This window comes from Podarcis bocagei (genome assembly GCF_964188305.1).
Source record: "Podarcis bocagei genome assembly, chromosome: 8".
NCBI lineage: Eukaryota > Metazoa > Chordata > Lepidosauria > Squamata > Lacertidae > Podarcis > Podarcis bocagei.
In genome coordinates, this window is record NC_138133.1 from 50411853 (window position 1) to 50434286 (window position 22434).

General features: G+C 38.5%; 1 protein-coding gene across 8 annotated transcripts in view; it reads right to left on the minus strand.

The window, feature by feature from the left end:
* The window catches only part of CCDC178 (coiled-coil domain containing 178), a 125982-nt gene that overhangs the window by 35363 nt on the left and 68185 nt on the right, over positions 1–22434 (minus strand). For 7 of the 8 annotated variants that reach the window (XR_014011305.1, XM_081206796.1, XM_081206797.1 and 4 more), the window contains one exon: positions 5221–5370. The exons of the other annotated variant lie outside the window; for it this stretch is intronic. Coding sequence is in view for 6 of the 7 variants with exons in the window: in XM_081206796.1 (XP_081062922.1) it covers positions 5221–5370 (150 nt within the window). In the remaining variant the exon portion in view is untranslated. The remainder of the gene's footprint in view (positions 1–5220; positions 5371–22434) is intronic. 8 annotated transcript variants of the gene reach the window in all.

Here is a 22434-nt window from a genome sequence, read left to right on the forward strand (position 1 = left end):
CATGTGATAACCTGGCATGAACAGGACTTTAAAGAAAATGTTGTATGAAAACAGAATGAACACTATAATATGGTGAAATAGTAGGCTGTTGCATAAATTGTTGTAACCCATCTCAAATGGCAGCAGTAGTTGACCATAAATTTTAGATTAATGTGCATGCATGTATGTATGTATGTATGTATACGTGTGTGTGTGTGTGTGTGTGTGTGTGTGTGTGTGTGTGTGTGTGTGACACAGTAGTGGGAGATGGCTCAAGCAGAGTTTCTTTTCTAATACAGTCAAGGATCACAGGATGCAATTATTAAGTTTGGATTCATCTGTGCAATCATGCAAGAGTCAGTGTATTAAGATAAATTCTTTTCTGTATAAAAAGTGGAATGAAAGTGAATTTTGGTTTATTCAACCCTTCTTTGCATTCTACATGTGCAACAAATTAAGGGTGTTACCTACCTTTTTTCAAAACTTCAAAGACCACTCTATATTAATACTTCTCCCTTGAAATGCTCACAAGAAAGTGTCTTTTACAAAAGCCAAATGTTCAAAGGAATAGATTTGTAGAAAATAAGTGGGAAAGGGACCAAGTGTTCTCCGGATTAATATATAATTACTTTTTTCAGAGTTGTGCGTGTCATGATGCTTAGCAGTTTCCCTACTCTCCTAATGGGTCTAAAGACATGCATATTTACCTGGGAGTAAGTCTTATTGAACTAAATGGGACTTATTTCTGCAAAGACATGCATAAGATTGCATTGTAAATTATCTTTCCTACTTCGATCATTGCCACAGTTTAAGAAATTTTCAATAAAATACATACAAACCACTTGGGATGTTTTACTGTTTAAAAAGTGGATTGTAAGGATTGGAAATACTGTAAATAAGCAAAAATGCAAAGTCTCTTTTCAAAAACAGCCAACATACTATTAAAATATTTGTTTCTATAGATAACCTCCAAGCCAGTCAATTTCAACCATATTTTTAAAGATGGGTTGAAACAAGGGAAACTCAGATTCAGAAGTATTTTGTTATACCTATTTTAAACCTTTTAACAGCACTCAAGAAGGCTGCTGTTTAAACTATTTTAATCTGGCAGTATTACCATGCCAAGAAAACTCCATGGACAAAGACAACAGGCATATAAAAGTTATGACGCTGGAAGACAGGAGTGCCTGGCATGCTCTGGTCCATGGGGTCACAAAGAGTCAGACACGACTAAAAGACTAAACAACAACAATTACCATGCCTCCTCATTTCTCTGCCCATACCAGATGTAGGGACATAGGGATCTCTCTTGGCTCATCCACACTCACTCGTGGAGGAAGGGGGGTGAGGGTGCGGTCCACCCCAGGTGTCATCCCTGAGGGGGGGTGACATTGCTGCCCCGCCCCCCTGGGACACTCGCCCCACCCCTGGGTGGACAGCTAGCTCTGCCTCTATCCATGTCCTGTGGTTTATTCAGTTTGGTCTGTGACTTCTAAGCATGGGTCCAATAGGTTTTTACTTTTGTCCTGCCAGTTTTCCTGGGGAAAACACTGAATGGGGAAAATATCAATCTGCAGAAAATCTTATTGACATTTGGTTTGATGCAGCAGTTAGCAGTGGGTTTTCCTGGAGAAAGCAGCAGGGGGGACAGGGACGGCAGAAAAACCTCTCGGACCCATGCCAAATGGAAGCGTGGATCAGAATAACATAAGCAATATTCTATTGTCTAGAGCACTTCTTCTGTTTAATTCACTATATTCTGGTGTTAATTGCTAGAGCATTTCTTTATTGAAAGAGAATAAAGGGTGTTTTGGGGTATAATAAACTTTTAGTGTATACAGTAGCACTAAACAAAAGGACAAAAAGCGATGGAAAACAGACTCAGCACTGATTAATACTGCAATGAATACATTGCGTAGTGCCGTTAGAGGTAACTGTGGGTTTCTTGGCTAGATTATTATATAAATACAGTTCAGTTAACAAGCAGAAGTAGAGAAAGGTAGATGAAAAATGGGAAAGATTTAATAAGAGAGCTTTGAATAAGGATTTTTAAGTGAAACTAAATTTTGTTATATGCAAAAGCTTGAGATGTTCTCTCGATCTGCAATACTTTTTGTATCAAGCATGCCAGTGCACTCTTTTGATTCTAATATGAAACTACAGTAAGGATCATTGCACTAATGCATGAAGATTTGTGATAATGTTGCAGAAATTTTACTATCAAAACTGAACTGCAGTGTAATGACTTTTGTTATCATGGTTTCTAATAACTATTCAGCATGAATTGACCCTACATATGTTCTGCTGCAATACTATGGCCACCACTCTGAAAAGGCTGAAGAGAAGTCTTTGAGCAAAAGAAAATTCATATGAAATGTGTGCCATACAATATTAGTATCCCTGTAATCATGACAACCAAGACTAGAATTGGAATATTTTCTTCACTATTTCTTGTCTCACCATTCCAACTGCCTTTCTCTTTGTTCATAGCCTGATCTTTGTCTTCCCTCCTCCAACTGCACCCCCTAGCTCATATCCTTTCATCTACTTGTTTTTCTACAATGGCTGCTTTATACACTATACCTGATCCTCTTTCTCTGTACTGGTATATGATGGTAGGAGGCGTGGACCATGTACGATAGAAAGCTGAATCATACACAATAAAATGGAGGGAGAGGTGACAAAGAGAAGCGTTCCTGATGTAGCTTCAACAATGCTAATAAAGTCACAAAAGAGTTTCACAGTAGAGATGAGCTCCCATCCATCTAAAATGAGCATGTCAGCATTCAAATCTTGAGTCATACAAAATGAAATTGAAACCTAATTTTGATCATGTATTTTTTAAGGAAGACAACTCTGTGCATCTGGGAAAGGGTGAACATAGAGTGATTTTCTCCCTGAACATTCATGTCACTGTGATGTATATGTGCAGTAAGCAACTACAAAAATCATTACAGTGATACTCCCACAAAATTGATTTTCTGTTGCAGTTGTAAGTCACTTATTAGCAAAAATCTGAAGAAAAATACACCTTTTAATAGGAGCAGTATATAACCAGTTTCATTTCTTGTTCTACTGTAATTAGTACAAATATTATTTATGTGCTGATTTTGTGTGTATAATTACATTATCAAAAGAATTTTTCAGCTACCTTTGTAATTATCCAATTTGGATCCTTAAATAGCCATGCTTTCCTGGTTGATGTACCTTCTGGTGCATAAGAAGAGTGCACACAAAGACAGTACAAATTTCCTTAAGATTTTTAGTAGTGCAGTTCTTCATATTTTTTCCAAAACCAGTCAAGATTCTCATAAAGCACATTAATATAGAGTTATAGACTACGCACCTTGTGATACATACACCAGCCTCTTCCAATTATCCTATACAGTTGCACACAGAAAGGATAATTTTAAACAACCTCCCACTTTAGATTTTTAAATTGTTTTATACCTCTGGCCTGTTACATCTTTAGTTTCTTTCCTGATCAATTTTCATTGATTTTTCACAGTTGTGCAGTGGTGATAGTCACATGCAATTTGATCTTATTAAAGGCTGTGACAGCCCTTTGGCATCTTGGACCCATTATGAACACCAATCCTAACAAATCAAAGCAAGTCTTTATATGGAGCTTGAGCCAGAGGGCTCATCTTGCAAAAAGCAAGCGTCTGCATGTGTACAGTGAAGCTTCTGACCTTTCATTTTCCAACAGCATCTCAAGCAGCATCACAGATAGCTTTTGAGACACCGCAAGCACACAAGCTCAAGTTCTAATAAATGTATGGGTTGCTGTTACGAAATGAAAGTCAGAAGTTCCACTGCATCATGTGGCCTCTTGGAATGCTGCAATGATGGCCAACAAGTCAAGTTTATAATGGGAATTTTCAGGAAAAAAATAATTCCAAGCAAATTACCTTGCATAATAATTTCACTTTTTAACAGGAGAAAGTTGCGATCATTGTTTTCCAGAAAGAACTTCCCTCGTTGATCTACTTAATACAGAGTTATACAAACATTTCAGTGTAATGAGATGTAGGCTATTAGGTGAGTGGGATATTATGAATCCTCAGCAAAGCAGTGCTTGATGGGTTCCTCACCCGGTATTTGAAATTCTTGTGGTGTTGAACGGAGTATGATTTCAGTGTAATCAGAGGACCATTTCATCACAAATCAGCACTCTTCCTGATTACCATACTTCACCTGACTGTGGACTGAACCATATTGTTTGACAATATATCTGAGGCTATGAAGCTGGGTCACAGAATCATAGAATCTTAGAGTTCGAAGGGACCCAATGGTCATCTAGTCCAACCCCCTCCAATGCAGGAATCTCAGCTAAAGCATCCATGACAGATGGCCATCCAACATTGAACAGCTGTGAAACAGTGGGGGAAAGGTGCCCCCCCCAGTAGTACAGTGGTACCTCGGGTTAAGAACTTAATTCATTCTGGAGGTCTGTTCTTAACCTGAAACTGTGCTTAACCTGAAGTACTACTTTAGCTAATGGGGTCTCCCGCTGCTGCTGCTACGCCGCTGCTGCATGATTTCTGTTCTCATCCTGAAGCAAAGTTCTTAACCCGAGGTACTATTTCTGGGTTAGCGAAGTCTGTAACCTGAGGCATCTGTAACCCGAGGTACGACTGTAGAGGAGCAATGAATGGGAGCAGGTAGTTTAAGCTTTCTTTTGTCCTCTTTTTCGTCTCTTACTACCTTTCTACCCTGCTTCCAACCCACTTTTTCCTATGGTGCAGAAAGCACTAGTGACTCACTATTGCTGATTATCTGAGAAATGCACAAAGCCTTAGCTGCTGCACCAGGCTAGGGAATCCATGCATTTGCATGCATGAATCTTCATCCAGGAAGGGATATGAATGTAGAAGAATTTTCTGCACTTACTAGTTTTCATTTTTTGTATGGCTCTCTGTTAGAGCAGGTCATTTGCCTTGCATTAAACAAAAGGCAACTTCTATAGAAACATTAAAGCAGAGCATGATCTACGCAAAAAGGCATGCAAACAACAAACGGAATGAATGCTAAGCTTTTGAAGATCCTCGATAGAAAAATACTTTTGTTAAAGTAAAGAAGTAAAAATGTACAGGATGGAAAATATAAAGAAGGAAGACATGGAAGACATCACATAGGATGTTCCAGGAACTTAACAACTTATTTGAAAACATTATTAAACAGTACTAATTAGCAAATAGAAAATAAGCAATTAAGAAACCGAACCCATTATTATCATACCTGCTGCTGGTCTCTTAATCTTGATTCAGCTCTAACTTTATGATCATAGAAGTCTGCAAGTTCATTTTTGTCATTTAGATAGCATAACTGAAGCATCTGATATTCTTGTGCTAAACGCAGATTTTCATCCTCTGAAAACTCCAGAGATTTCTAAAGGGAGACATTTTTTATTAACATTACAAACCATTTATAAAGCTATGATTTCATTCCAAAACTTCTCAATAAGATTCATTTTTACTAGAGTTGTATTCTGTTGCACTGTACAGAATACTGCATATGCTTTGTATGCCTAAGGACTAATAATAATAATAATAATAATAATAATAATAATAATGTGCAAAGAAATTACTGTACAATGAGTGAAAGGAAAACAGTTCTTATATGTTCCTTTTCTGAATTAAAAAAATGCAGTGAAGCAATTGGCTAAGCTGCACATGAATGGCCTGATTCAGCAAGGGAGATTTGTGTGTGCAGCCATTATAGATGTGCATCACGATACGCATCTGGTGTTCTCTGATATTAATGGATGTGTCTGATACATTCCCACCCAGGAACGCACATGCCTACCCAGGGCCACTAGACACATACAATATAGTGCAGTAAAGGGATTAATTGCATCTGCAACAATGTAGAAAAGGGCTGCAGGAATGTATCTCTTTCCCCAAATACATGTGGCAGAATGCCACCACCTGCGGTGACTACAAAGAAGCATGTGTACATCCTCAGAAATGACACTGTAGTTTGTCAGCTGCTTTCCCAAAGGATGGCATGCCACTCCTTATATTCTTATAAGAATATATGCATTTCAGTATTATATAACAATATTCTTGTATTAGTTCTCTCAGTACATGGGATTTCCAAATTAATCAAATTTAGCTAATGGGAATGTACTAAGGTTTGTTTACATGACTAAATATAGGCTGAAAGGGAATTTGGGAGACTAGATTGAGATTTCTGTGAATCTGTACTGTCTGTGTGCTTTTTTTGCAAAACTCCACTTCTACTATCCCTACCAACAGAAAACGACCCTCTAAATGCTGACCTGGATTTCATGTAGAGAGGCTAAAAGGAGGCAAACAATTAATATAATTAAATAACTTCTTTTTCTTTTTCCTAATACACAATTGACATGGATAAGTGAGTTCTTCAGTACAGCAGTCTTAAGAAGCTTAGACAGAAAATTCTATCTTTGATTCACTTCCCTTCTCTGGAAGGAGTAATATTTGAGGAAGATAGATATTTGGTGGTGAACTTACATTCACACAGAAAAGTAGCATGTCAGGAAGGAAGGTGAGGTAATTTTTTTTCCATTTTGTTTAGTTTGTTTTATCTGTATGAGCTGCAAATTACAGTCCATAGTAGTGCAGCCCAGACAGAGGTTATCCCCCCTCAATTTCTTTACTTTTTTGTTTTGTTTCTTTGGTAAGCCATGCCAGAGGGTGGCAATTCATACTGAGACTCAGACACCAGGGTAAAAGAGTTTAGACTTTCTCTCCTTGCCATTTTACACATGTAAATTGCAATGGGACAAATAGCTTTGAGGGGGAAACGGCCTTGAGGAAAAGAGTTAATCCACCACTGCATCCAGTACTGCAATTACCACTTGAATCTCAACTGTATATATGCTTCTTACAAAAATGTAAAAGACTGGATGTCTTATCATGGATCTCATCTACTTGACTCTTAAATATGGCAATAAAAAGAATGCAAAAATATCAGGGAAAGTTGATTCTCTCTCTGCAAGAATAATATAAGGTAAAGGTAAAGGGACCCCTGACCACTAGGTCCAGTCATGGCCGACTCTGGGGTTGCGGCACTCATCTCGCTTTATTGGGCAAGGGAGCCGGCATACAGCTTCCGGGTCATGTGGCCAGCATGACTAAGCTGCTTCTGGCGAACCAGAGTAGCGCACGGAAAGACCGTTTACCTTCCCGCCGGAGCGGTACCTATTTATCTACTTGCATTTTGGCGTGCTTTCAAACTGCTAGGTTGGCAGGAAAGAATAATATAGGACACAACATTTTTTATAGCAATCTCACTTTTACTGAAGTCCTGATGGTTTACATTATAATGGTGACATCTAGCACAAGCAATTAACATTTATATAGTAATCACAGTATTAGAAAATCAGTTAACTATTAAGAATGTTGGGGAGATGGTATTTATATATAAAGAGTAAAAGGTCAACATTTTCATTGCAAACGGGCTAGGGAAATGAGGTTCTCACAATGCTTTGAGAACAAAAGAAATGAAGACTGAAGCATACAGTTACCCAAAAGTTAGAAAACCTTTATCTGAAAGTTGCCACTATCTTTAGCTCTGTTTTAGAAATTCACAGAGAAAAGGGGGCTTTCAAAGGTGGATCAGGAAAGCCCTCCAAGAAACTTAGGTTGCACTAGGGAGTAAGCTCCAATGAATGTAGTGGGGCCAAAAAAATATTCATAAGGTTGCACTCTTAAATTCATGGCAATATATAAGGGAAAATAACCTAGAAAAGCCCACAGAATTTGCTCCTTATCAGCTTATTTGGCAACAAATGTGTAGTTGTGCTAATTTGTTGAGTGCAATGGAGGTATCTTTTCTCAAGGAACAAATTCTACTTGGGAAATATTGCATGGTCCCTGCATTCCAATCTCAGTTTGTTGTATCCTTTCCTCTGTTAGTAGGGTCACTGTAGTCTGGAGAGCTGTGCAGAATGTTGGTAGTACAAATGTCACTACCAGCTTTTGGATAATGGCTATGTCTTCACTGGTGCTGTATGACAAAACTCTATCACAGAGTTCCCTGGGGAGAGGGATTGATTGTTAAACCACTCTGTGAGGGGGAAAGGGGTCTCCAAACAACTTTCGACACCTTTGACAAACTGCAGTTCCCAGGATTCTTTGGGTGAAGTAATGACTGCTTAAAGTGCTATGATACCGCTTTCTGTGTAATGAAATACGAAAAGGGAGAAAACGCACTACATTGGGAAGGGAACATAGCTCAATAGTAGAGCACCTATTTTGCATGGAGAAGGTGCCAGGGTCAGACACTGACACATGCAGTTAAAACAATCGGGTAGTAGATAGTGAGAAGGAGCTCTTCTTGGGAGGCTGGGTAGCTGTTGTCAGTCAGAGTTGGCGGTACTGGGATAGATGGAGAATTGTTAAGACACCTAACTAACAACCATGAAATGACATATATTTGAAGCAAAAGTATCACGTCCTCTATGCCACATTCACACAACACAGAAAGGAACAAGTCTGTACAAGCTGTCACTGCCATTGATTGTCAGTACACCTGCTGGCCATGCCCCCTTTTATCTGTGTGTTCAGCATTAGTTTGAAATCTTCCATGTGATCAGGAACTGTGAGAAAGTCAGGGTTCTTGCACATGTGGAAGAGCTGTACGTACATTTCACATTCATGTAGAACATATGGACATGTGTGTGTTATATACTTTTAAACCATGAACTGCTCCAGGGTGCAATAGTCATCCATGCAAAAGGAAAGTGATGTGCAAGACCACGGAATCTTGTCCTATGGAAACTTGGAATGATACTCTAAATTCACTGCAGCTGCACATTGCATGGGGCAGAATGGTAGTGGGGGCAAACTGTTCTTCAGGGACGGCTGCTCTCCATTAATGATCTATTTACTTAGTAACTCCACCATCACAGAAACCTGAACAGAATGTTGGTTTATGGGAGCTCTGTTGGTTCTGTGATAGTTTATAATGAGGGCTCCAAAAAGCTGCGAATGGCAGGCAGGGAGGGTACCGCTTGTGCAGTTTTACGTGGGTGTGTCAGCTTTTATTGGACATTACCACAGTTGCTTCTCCTTTCCTCAAGCAAGGAAGCAAACCACAGAACAACAACCTTGGCATTTCGTCCAGACCAGCATCTGTGGTTCACTTCTCTGAAAACCACTATCTGAAGTCAAAATTTGTTCTTGGGTTTCTGTTTGTGGTTTGTTTGGAGAAATAAGCCATAAATGTTGCTTCAGATGTAACACTAAGATAACCACTCAGTGTTTTTCCTCTCCACTTAGTGCAAGAAGGAGCAAAGTGGGAGTACTTCAACTGCATGCACTAGCAGACATCTTATGCAGAACCTAATTTAACTAACTATGGTTATTTATTTTAAATATGTATAACCCACCATTCATCACAATCATTTCAGAGTGAGGTACACCTTTAGCACCTATAACAATCTATAGTAACAGCAAGAAATAGTTAAAAGCAGTGAATGTTAAACCAACAGAATGGTATCTACTTTATTCTCAAATGCTTGAGTAAATAGACCTGTTTTAAACTGGTGCAGAAATGGAAGTCAGCACCAGTTTGGGTTAGTGACTTTGCGTTATGTGTGCATAAGGCCAGTTAGCTGTAGTGGAACAATTGTTCTTAAAAAAAAAATTCCATAGGGGTTCTGGAACAAACTGCTTATGGGAGGGAAGCAGCAGCTCCAAATGTGGATTTGTTTTCCAAACTCCAGCTAAAGAGCTACAGAATAAAAAATATTTGACTTTAGGATTGTAATTATTGCTGTGATTAATAAATGTTATAATCTTAGAAGAGCAATTCACTACACATTCAAAAATACATTTTCTAGAAAACTGTTTTCTAATTTTAATGAATACTGTGACAAATAATTAACTTCCTTTTCTACAAAAAGAAATATAAAATCCACTTTGTAGGATCATTTGTCCACATAAGCTTCCAGAATACCAAGGCTTGTTAGAGTTCGAAGGATTGCTATCCTTGTAGTTTTCATTTTAAAAAGTGGTATAAAACATTGTAGTGATTAGAACACACCTAAAACATTACTCTCATTGAATCGCTTAATGTTTGTAAGCATTTTCAATTCTGAAGAACAACTCAGGAAGCAACCTTGCTGACAGAGTTTCTGACTCATCAAAATTATGTCCTTTATTTCACTGACAAGCCATTTTGCTTGAGCAAACCACTCAGTAGCAATGGACGTGGCTGACACCCAGTGGTCTTCCAGGTAAGAATTTAAAATAAACACACACACACACACACACACACACACACACACACACACACACCCCACACAGAGCACTACTAGAACAACTTTGTATCTATTTACACTTCAGAGCTCTTAACTACTACATATTCAAGATGTAATCTGTTCTCTGGTTTTTATCTTTTTTCAAATGGAAGGCTAAAATATAAAAACCAATGTCTGAAACACCTGTTAAGGTTTTTGCTTTGCGCCTTTTGCATATCCAGCTAATTTATGTTCACATAATTGAGATGGTATGCACAACTTTATTAATGGTTTAACATTTGTTCCACAAATTATTGCAATCATTGATGTACTATCATCATGAAAGATTAGAACAGAATTTGTCCATAAAGTTGCTTATGAAACAAAATTAAACAGTGCTGATATACTCTCTATTTAAATAAGTCTAACAATATTAGGTAGATCTGAAGATGAAGAAAAAACTTTTACATACAGTTTGATACAGTGATACAGTTTGTGATAGGCTTTCTGTACGGCACACACAAGATCACAGTTTGGTGGCAAACACACCATACATTTAAAGCATCTGACTGCTCCCAAAGAATCCTGGGAAGTGTAACTCACAGAGCTACAATTCCTAGCACCCTTACAAACTGCAGTTCTTGGGATTCTTTGGTAGAAACTAGTGTACACAGCCTTTGTGGTTTCATATTCACATTTGCTAAAAAAGAATTAGAATCCCTCCTTCAGCCAGAAGAGTGCAATGCAAAGTGGAAAATAAACTCTCATTACATGTTGTTGTTGTTGTTTAGTCGTTTAGTCGTGTCCGACACTTCGTGACCCCCTGGACCAGAGCACGCCAGGCACTCCTGTCTTCCACTGCCTCCCGCAGTTTGGTCAAACTCATGCTGGTAGCTTCGAGAACACTGTCCAACCATCTCGTCCTCTGTCGTCCACTTCTCCTTGTGCCCTCAATCTTTCCCAACATCAGGGTCTTTTCCAGGGAGTCTTCTCTTCTCATGAGGTGGCCAAAGTATTGGGGCCTCAGCTTCAGGATCTGTCCTTCCAGGGAGCACTCAGAGCTGATTTCCTTAAGAATGGATAGGTTTGATCTTCTTGTAGTCCATTGTGAGGATGATAAAAAGTAACTAATCTGCTTTTAATTATTTTGGTCATGTGCTTCTAGTTTGGCTTGGTTAATCTGTGCACAAGAGAATGCTCTATCAATATGACAAACTAGTTTCTTGCACAGTACAGTAATCACCTCAGTTATTCAAATCTCCTTAGCTGATTAAATCAGGAATGGGGAGCTCCTAATTTGTCCCATGAAGCCATTTCTTCAAGCCACACCATCCTGCACCACACGTCATGTCATATGATGTCATTTGTGGGGCAGGTAAGGAGACAGCTCCTGATTGTTCCTTGGCAGGAGCACATTTTCCATTCAACACCCTTTAAATCTGGTGTCAAATGCAAGCTCCCAATTGGGAGCTCCAAAGTGTAGCTAACCACTGTCAAAAGTGATCAACATTGATGGCAAGCCCAGCTGGGTTCTGTTGTACTTGGGAGTTCTCAGTCAGGAGCTCTCATCTGCAGCTGGTCACAGGTGAAAACAAAACTTGCAGTTGGCAAATCCCATTTTCAATAAGAATCTTATGCTGAGTTCAAGTTGGGAAGCAAAGGGAAAATGCCATTGCAGGTAGTTTGAAGATATGCTTGCAAATGGAAAAAAAGAAAGAATAGTTTTCTTTGAAGTTGGGTTACTTGAATGACAGGTGGGAAGCCCTGTTCACCTGTCAAAAGTGGCCTGTGGGACAATTCAGGATCTGGCCCATTAACCAGGTCCTGTTCCCCACCCCTGGATTAGATCCTGCAGATGAAAAATGGGGGTGGGGTGGGTTTGGAACTAATTACATTAATTTAAAGAATTATACGATGTTTTCTTATTTTATATATATATATATTTATTTAATAACAACATACAGACAAAGGGACATACACAACACATTCATATACATTAGCTACATAACACACAACACTTACTGACTTCCCTTCATCTCGGTTTCGGAATATATTATAGGAATTTTTCTATCTGCAGCTTCTTTTCCTAAGAAAGAAATTTTTTCATCACAAGTGTTCTATCACACCTACTGTGATTTTTAAGTTTTTTTAACCTCTGTTTCCATGTATGCCATGAATTTATTCCAATCTTTATTAAACTTCGTATTTTTTTGATTTCTTATTTTCTGTGTCATTTTTGCCAATTCTAAATAATCAAGTAGTTTAGATTGCCATTCATTTATAGTTGGGATTCTTGTTGTCTTCCAGTTCTGCGCTATTAGGGTTCTGGCGGCCACTGTCGCATACAGAAAGAGTGTTTGGTCTTCCTTTTTTATTTCCCCTCCAATTATCCCCAGCAGAAAGGCTTCAGGTCTTTTTATAAAGGTATATTTAAAGATTTTTTTAGTTCGTTGTAAATAGATTCCCAAAATTTTTTACTAGGCTCGCACAACCACCACATATGATAGAACTCGCCCTCCTTGCTCTTGCATTTCCAACATAATTTGTCGCCAGTTTTATATATTTTTCCCAATTTTACGGGCGTTACATACCACCTGTACATCATTTTGTACATATTTTCCCTGAGTGCTGTACAAGCCGAGAATCTCATGCCTTTATTCCATAGTGCCTGCCATTTAACAAACTCTATATTATACCCAAAGTCCATTGCCCATCTCACCATCACCTCTTTTACTTCTTCATCTTTGGTGTCCCATTCGAGCAACAGGCTATACATTTTCGATAGGAGTTTTGTTTTACTTTCTAATATTTCAATCTGGAATCTAGATTTTTTCTCCCTTATCCCATTTTTTTTATCCTCAGTCCAGATAGAGTTGATTTGATGAAATTGAATCCAACCTGTCAATTTGTTCTTTATTTCTTCATATGGCCTGATCCTCCAACAAGTCTCTGCTCTTACTAATAAATCTTCGTAGGTCCATCTTTCTCCTTCGATATTTATTTTTTTTATTGTCAGGATATGGATTGGCGAAAGCCACCAAGGGGTATTCTGCTCCAGTAATTTTTTATTTCTTTCCCACACCTCCAGCAGTGGCCCTCTGAAGATATGGTTAGAGAATCCTTTATGGATTTTTCCTTTGTTACGCCATAGGTAAGCATGCCAACCGAATCTTAGATTAAATCCTCCTAAATCCAACAGGTCTTTATTTTTAAAAATAATCCAGTCCTTGACCCAACAGAATTATAGGATGTTTTCATAGACTTGAATGAATGTTATTGAACTGAATACCTGAGCAATATCTGTATGCCTTTGAGAGTTAGCCACCCATTTAGAGTTACTTATGAGTAGTCCTATTGCTGTTAATCCTTTGAGCATATGATCACCTGCTTGTTCAATCTCCTAATTAAAAGGTAAAGGGACCCCTGACTATTAGGTCCAGTCGTGACCGACTCTGGGGTTGCGGCGCTCATCTCACTTTATTGGCCGAGGGAGCCGGTGTTTGTCCACAGGCAGCTTCCAGGTCATTTATCTACTTGCACTTTGATGTGCTTTTGAACTGCTAGGTTGGCAGGAGCAGGGGCCGAGCAATGGGAGCTCACCCCGTCACAGGGATTTGAACCGCCGACCTTCTGATCGGCAAGTCCTAGGCTCTGTGGTTTAACCCACAGCGCCACCCGCGTCTCTAATCTCCTAATTAAAGATGACAAAATCTTATAGTGACCATTTTTATTCCTCAATGAACTGGTTATGTAAGTTTATCTGAGGGCAAAAATATACAGAGGATTATAACATGAGTTTATTCATGAATTGAATTGACTACCTAAATGTTTTAATAAATCAATGAACTGATAATTATTTACTACACACACCGCCCAGTCACTTTGGTGCTGCTCACACAGCAATTCTGACTTCACCCTCAGAGGCGCACACCATTGTCTCTCGAGCTGGGATGTTCCAACCAATGAAAAGTGAATAGATTAATTAAAATCTGACTGGATACAGGATGAAACATGTGTTATGATAACATTGGGGTTGGTACAGTCCTATGGTTCTAGTGTTATTCCTATTATCTTTATTTTGGAAATGCTTACTGATTAGAATATATCTTTAAGAACAATCCAATGAATGAGTAGAGGTAAAACCAGCAATACCTTCTCCAAAAATAATATGACAAGAAAGCACAAGAAGATACAGATTGTGGCAAGCCAATAGTCACTGCAGATATGAGGAAATCACTTTCAATGGAATTTCATAAATTTGAAAATGAAATTAAAACTTTTAAGAGGAAGATAATTACGGTCATTAATGATGCAGAAAATAATACATTGACTTTATTAGAGAATAAGTTAATTGATTGTGAAATAAATAGGATGCACCAGGGTGGCATGACTAACTAAAGTCCATTGATTTCAATGGGCCTAGTCTGAGTATGAGTAACATTGGCTATTACCCACTAAGTAATAATTAGAACTGCAGATGCAGTTTAATTGTTTTTACAGAACTTACAATCAGATGAGGTAGTTGGGGAGGAACTAAAAAATATAAACACAAAGTGAATAACATTACTGACTTTTAGTTATAAGGTAGGAAACCAATGTTGTAATGGAGGAGAGCACCACCCTAGCAACAGAAATGTCACTGTTTATAAATGTAATGAAGGAGAGATCAATGTAAGAGCTTATAATTGCAGTCAAATCAATTAACTCAGGTAAAACACCTGGACCAAAGGGGAAGGAGTAGATGACCCTTGGGTCCCTTCCAGCTCAAAGATTCTATGATTCTAACAACTAAATTCTATAAGCCCCATATTGAATAGCCCCAATTTCAAAGGAATTATTATTCCTTTATTATTTAAAGGGGAAAATTCAAAGTAAGAAGCTTCTTGAAACACAGAGAGATGCAAGGATAATAGTAATTTTAAAAGCAAATACAGTTGCAGATATTGCAGACCAATCTCAGCATTGAATAAAGACAACAATATTTTAGCAACACTTTTTATGTTTCTTAAAATGTACTAAATATTCTTTTTAAAAAATTGGCCACATTCTTGACAAATAGATTATATGAAGTTGTAGATAATTACATCAAAAAGTCCAAAATGGATTCATTAAAGGAAGACAACTCACAGATAACACAACATTGTGAATGCAGAGAAAGTGTTTGGTTTAAAAAACTTTTGAGCCTCTATCCTCTTGTATCCTGTCCTGCCTCTCATGTGAAGTGCCCATTTTGTCCTCCCAACTTCCTGTCAAGACCGATGTGGTTGAGACATAGAGACTTCTGCAAGACCATATAGCAAATGCCATGTCTGAGTGAGGATTTGAACTTATTTTTTCCTTCTCCACACCAAGGACTCCCAGAGCTTCTTTGCTTTCCCCTTGCTGTCTATTTCTAGTATTCATTCCTCCACAGTTATCTTTTTTCTAGTTCCTTTTCAACTAATTTTCAAGAGTTCTTTCCTACTGTGATAAGGCCAACTTGTAGACATGTGCATTCACTGTTGATACAATGATACATTGTTAGAGTTCAGATGCTATGGGGAAAGTGCTAAGAAAGCAATGTGTCTCCATCCCAATCACTAGGAGGGGGTCACCTCATTTGGGGCTAAGGGAGAAGGTTTTATCCAGCCATGAGATGAAAGTAGAAATCAGTAACAGCTAAAACATTGCACTAAGATGTTCTTTCACTTTGTGAGATTTGTGAAAGAGTGAGCTGATCTTGCAATAACACTTGAGATTACTGCCTCTTCCCCTTTTGTCATTTTAAGGGGCATCCAGAAGTCACACCCCGTGCAACTGTACAGTAAGTGAGCCACATGGCACCTGCAATTTTCTTGTTCAGCACTTATCTGTGTGCTTGTAAAACTCAGGAGTGTACGCCCCATTTGGGTGCTCAAACTTTCAGTTATTAGTAAGGCAAGCAAAGACAAGTTGTAGGCAAACAGAAATATATGAACACAAATTATATATAAGAATTATCCATAAAAATAAAAAAACTTGACTAATACAAGAAATAAAGCATACATAAAAAACAGAATCTTAGATCCTGAGAGAGGCTATGTGGCCTTGACTAATTTGAGCAGCCTTCACTTTGAATTTAGCCCTATTAAGCTTAACAGAACTGTTGACACCAAACAACGTATATGTAATTTTGTCCTTGTCAATGAGGGTAGCAACAACTCCTAAAGATTTCTCTAAAAGTTTTTGCTTAGGTGTTTTATACAGTTTACATTCTAACATATAGTGTAGTGTATGGTGTCCTCTACCCAGGAACTACTGCATATGCAGAAGTGCTGATCTCTGGGGATTCTCTTAAATCTCCCTTCCAGAAAATTAGACTTCATAGTCTGAAAATGCAGGACTGTAAGTGCCTTGTGGAGAGAAGGTGGATTTAGCTCAGATAAGTATTTCTCTTCCCCATGGTGTGATTTTAAGGTTGGGGAAGTACTGGAAAATCTGGATAACGTAATGACATCTATGTGCTGTTCTGCAAACAGATTTTGAAGTTACACTTTAATATTGCAATGGCTAATTTGGATTTCAACAGTGAAAAGAGCCACTGGATCAAGTCCATCTTTCCTCCATAATAGTTAGCTATCCAGGTGTTTGGGGCAGATGAACAAGACTGCCCTGCTGCACACAATTTCACCCATTCATTTACTGAGTAACTTAGTTTTTTTTTTTAAAAAAAGACAGCACTCACAATGAAATATAAAATCAGCATTACTCCCACAGGTAGGCCACAGGTTATCCTGGCAATAAACTGATTCTGTACTACGTCCAACTGTTTTGCCTCTGCAATGTTCCATATTCCCAGCATTTGGGTGCTTAAACTGCCATTTTTGTGGTATGACTGGAGTTTGTGGACTACTATCATGAAAAAACCTGAATACATGAAAAGGCCCTGCTGTCCCTCATCTCTGGCCCTGCCTCTGACTAATGGTGAGCCTTAGGCAATCTAAGAAAGGGTCACAGAATACAGAGCATGAGTCATTCATATCAGGAACTAGAAATAGTACTAAAATAGTCCCTGCCCCTCTCCTAAAAAAAGCTTGGTTGGAATCACGTTTCCTGTATGTTTTTAGAACAAACTGTCATCTATGAGAGATAAACCATCTCTATCTAGGGAACATGGTCATTGCAAGATGATGGCACTAGGAGAGTCTTATAATCTCTTCCAATGCTATGCTTGTGTGCTTTAAAGTTAAAACTCAACCATGGTTTTGCCTTGTTGCAATAAAACCAGACCACTGACTTATTTTCTCTGGTTCATATGAATTACCCTGACACAGTTATATTCTGCATCAACTTTCCTACAATTTTAGTGCTGCCTTCATTCCAGCTATTGGACAATGGGAATGCATTATCCTGGGGCATAAAGGGGTTTCATAAAAGAAGAGGAGGAAGAAAATGGAAATCCAGCACCGTTTAAGGAAATCAGTGAATAAATTACAAAAACTGTCCATTTCCCTGCCCCTTTTAATCTTACTGTCGTATTCAAACTATTGGGCATGTAACTGAATATCTCAACTGTACCTGAAGAAATAATGGAGCGTGTCTCTGCAGTAAAACAGAACGGCACTAAACTGATGAGTTTAACCCAGCAGAAAGAGCGGCTGTAAACATGACAAATGCCTGCTATTGATTTCAGGTTTAATTACTCTGTGCAGCACTGACAAAGCCCATCAGATGTTGTTGTGAAGTGTAAATGGAACAAACTACACTTCACTGCCCATAGGAAACTGATGGTGTCTGCAGTTTGCATTGTTTACTTTATCCTCCGTAAACTTCAGCCTTGATCAAATTAACAAGTGCTACTAACCTCCAACAAACTACAATGCACTATGGTTTTACAGCAACAGCCTTGGAACAATAGTTCTGCAGCATTTCATTGATAAGAAATGCCTGGCTAATAAGAACATAATGGCAGCTAGTGGTCTTTAATGTCCAGTTTTGCCTCCTCTGTTATCACAGGATGGAAAAGGTTTTCTATAATCTACTTGGTTAGAAGTGGTAAAGTAGCAAACTATTAATATTGTAATACAAATTACATAAATAAAATATTATGATACAAATGATAATACAAACTATACAAACCAGGCAAATGGTAAATTAGAACACAATGACATGCTTTCCTCAGTAACTTGCAACAGTGCAGTAGCATGACAGGATTTTCTTGAAAATTGCTCTTTGCTCAAACATACTGGTACCTTCACTGATGCTTTTTTGTCTTGACTGTCTCACTGTTCTACTTTTACTTTAGTGTTTTTCAATTCCTTCTTATTTCAGAATAAAAGATCCAAGGCCCAATGCTAAATAAATAAACATGGTCAAATGTGTTCTTGTCAAAACATTTTTTTCTGACTAATTTATGGCAGTAGTTCTTTCAGATACAGTGGTACCTCGGGTTACAAACACTTCGGGTTACAGATTCTGCTAACCCAGAAATAGTACCTTGGGTTAAGAACTTCGCCCCAGGATGAGAACAGAAATTGCGCAGCGGTGGCACGGCGGCAGCGGGAGGCCCCATTAGCTAAAGTGGCGCTTCAGGTTAAGAATGGTTTCAGGTTAAGAATGGACCTCCAGAACGAATTAAGTTCGTAACCAGAGGTACCACTGTACATGAGATCTGAATACTTAAATGTGTCAAAGTAAAATTTGGTTACTAGTTACTTGTTACTATTCCTCTGCTAATGTTTTTCTCTGAGAATACAAGTTCAAAAACAACATTAATAATTTTAAATCTTTTATTTTTCTGTTTTAAACATTTTATGCTTGCTGCCCTGAACATGGAAAGAATGGCATATAAATTATTGAAGTCTGTGGCCTAGATTCTAAATTCCTGTGAATAGAACTCCACCCATGGGACACCCAGGGCCATTCTGGCACCTTAGGTTGACCCCAAAATTGTGCTTCCTCTCCATCAGGGAAGGAGTGAGGGAAGATCTACTTCAGGAGCGAGGAGGAAAGGAAGATCTACATTGGGAACTGCTGCCCCTGTGGAACCTGCCACTAGAGGCGGTTGCTCCATCTTGCCTAATGGGTGGGCCCATGAAGATGCTCACCCTAGTAGAAGGTGGGTGGTGGTTTCTGCCCATTACAATTTTCTCTGCAGCCCCTACACCCTCTGAAAGTCTGCTAAGGAGAGTCGGAGGACCCTCCAGAACCCTCATTTAAAGGCAACTCAGGATCTATGCCAGTTAATTTGTTGTTGTTAATTGTTGATAATGAATATGTGTGTGGCGATATAGCATTTTAAAGATGAAGGGGGAAGTCATACAATGATTATACAGACTGACTGAATTTTGAATTAATAAAGATCATATCAAATGATTTGTAGAAACCAACCAAATGTTCTCTCTGTCTATATTAAGCAGTCATCATAACATAAAACTGCACTTTTGGATGAATTTAGATCTATTGATCTTCTGAATTAATTTAGATCTATTTTCCCACTTTGACAGCATAAAATGAGACTCCATTGCATATAAATTTGTCATGATCTTATGATAAAACAGTTACCTTTCCCATATCATTCTCATTTAGAATGATTTGAATTTAGAAATTGAACTCTAGCCTGACAATACAGTTCACAATAAAGAAGGTAATGAACAATATCCTCTATCAGACCAATTCTATGCTTAGTTATTCAAGTCCTACTGAGTATAAAGGGACATATCTGAGTATATACATTTAGGATTGCAAGCCTATGGCAGTTTGTCTATAGGCACAAAGGAGCTGGTCATAAATTATTTCTTTTTTTTGTTTAAATGATATTTATTAGAGGTTTGAAAGTTACAGAAAAAAAGAAGAAAGAAACAATAAAAAGTTAAACAAAAGAAACAATACCTTACAATACATCAGAAATAAAAACAAAAAACAAAAAACAATACAGCAAAACAACAAGAAAAACAAAAACATTTAAAAACACATCCAATATTTCCGTATCTTTACCTTTCATTTACTGGTTTCATCGACCTCCTCACACCTCCCTTTTTTGTATTTGCATAGAATCACAAAAGTTGGTACTTCAGAGTGTGCAGCCTCATCAAAAACATTACACTGAATAAATCCATTGAAATTAAAGAACATGACTAAGTTACGTCCATTTACTTCAATACTATACTCCAACTACTTCTTAGCTGAATACGATAAGAACAGTGTACAGCATTCAGTTAAACAAACAGGGCCATTATTACAATGCTTCAGAGGCCTACAGAAGTAGGTGGGTCTTCAGCTGACACCTGACCAAATATAATGTGAGGGACAGTCAAATCTGTACATTTGATAGCAACATAATAGGAGAGTAGTTCCTTTTTATTTTCTTACTCCTGAAACATCCCTATATAGTGCAGAAAGGGGAGTTTTTTACTTCATAGTTATAATAATAATTTATTATTTATACACACCTATCTGGCTGGGTTTCCTCAGCCACTCTGGGTGGCTTCCAACAAAAGATTAAAAATACATTAAAACATCAGTCATTAAAAACTTCCCTAAACAGGGCTGCCTTCAGATGTCTTTTAGACGTCAGATAGTTGTTTATTTCTTTGACATCTGATGGAAGGGCGTTCTACAGGGTGGGCACCAGGACCAAGAAGGCCCTCTGCCTCGTTCCCTGTAACTTCACTTCTCACAGTGAGGGAACAACCAGAAGAGCCTTGGCGCTGGACCTCAGTTTACATCCCCTCAACTCTAATCACTCCCTAGCACTAGCATCTCAAGGTAGGGTTAGAATCATAGAATCATAGAGTTGGAATAGACCACAAGGGCCATTGAGTCCAACCCCCTGCCAAGCAGGAAACACCATCAGAGCACTCCTGACATATGGTTGTCAAGCCTCTGCTTAAAGACCTCCAAAGAAGGAGACTCCACCACACTCCTTGGCAGCAAATTCCACTGTTGAACAGCTCTTACTGTCAGGAAGTTCTTCCTAATGTTTAGGTGGATTCTTCTTTCTTGTAGTTTGGATCCATTGCTCCGTGTCCGCTTCTCTGGAGCAGCAGAAAACAACCTTTCTCCCTCCTCTATGTGACATCTTTTTATATATTTGAACATGGCTATCATATCACCCATTAACCTCCTCTTCTCCAGGCTAAACATGCCCAGCTCCCTTAGCCGTTCCTCATAAGGCATCGTTTCCAGGCCTTTGACCATTTTGGTTACCCTCCTCTGGACACGTTCCAGTTTGTCAGTGTCCTTCTTGAACTGTGGTGCCCAGAACTGGACACAGTACTCCAGGTGAGGTCTGACCAGAGCAGAATACAGTGGCACTATTACTTCCCTTGATCTAGATGCTATACTCCTATTGATGCAGCCCAGGGTTGGGAGGGAGCTCTGTTTCAAATCCTGGAGAGCTGCTTCCAGTCACTGTAGACAACATTGAGCTATGTGGACAAATGGTCTGACTCAGTTTATAACAAATTCCTGTGTAATATAACTTTTACATGCTGTAAAGGGCTTGAGCAAGTCAACCCCGCCTTTCTCCCTCCCACCATTTCCCCTTTTCCCCCCCTCAGCTGACGCCTGAACATTCTGTATATTCTTGAAGCTCACTGGTCCTTGTCATATTGTTTTGATGGTGTTGCTGTCTTTAGAATTCCATTTTCTTTTAATTTACTTTATATGCTATTTTATATAACAGATAACTAAGGCACCCCCCAAGAAGAAAACAGTATCTTATGTCTAGGTGGTCCTGTTTTGCCTTCAAACTGATAGGCACTTCAACCACTCAAAGGAATAATTATTCAAATGGTTTTCTGAATACTGGAACTCAGTAGTAGATTTGATCAGACTGGGGGCTTTGTATGCATAATTGAAAGGGGATCATAAAAAATCAGTTACAAAAAACCAGTAACTATCTAAAGTCTAAAAATTTATGAAGCTATGATCTTTTAAAGTATATGAAGAGCCAGTGACTAAGACAAAACTTTATACTTAGAGCTGCATTAAGCACTCTATCACTGTCCATATATAATTTCTTCTCTCTCTCTCTTTTTTGTAAATGAGACAGTCAGAAGCCCTTGATTGCACCATTTCAGATGCAAATAATTCTGTTCCAACTGCCTCCTTACATTAGCTAAATTAAGTCATCAGTAAACAAAATTGGAAAATTCTCAATACAGCTGCTATAAACAACTTTTGAAGTTCTATACACTAAACAAATGAAATTGTGACAAGGGTTAAGATTTGTGGGCTGCAGCCACCCCAAAAATAGCTCATAT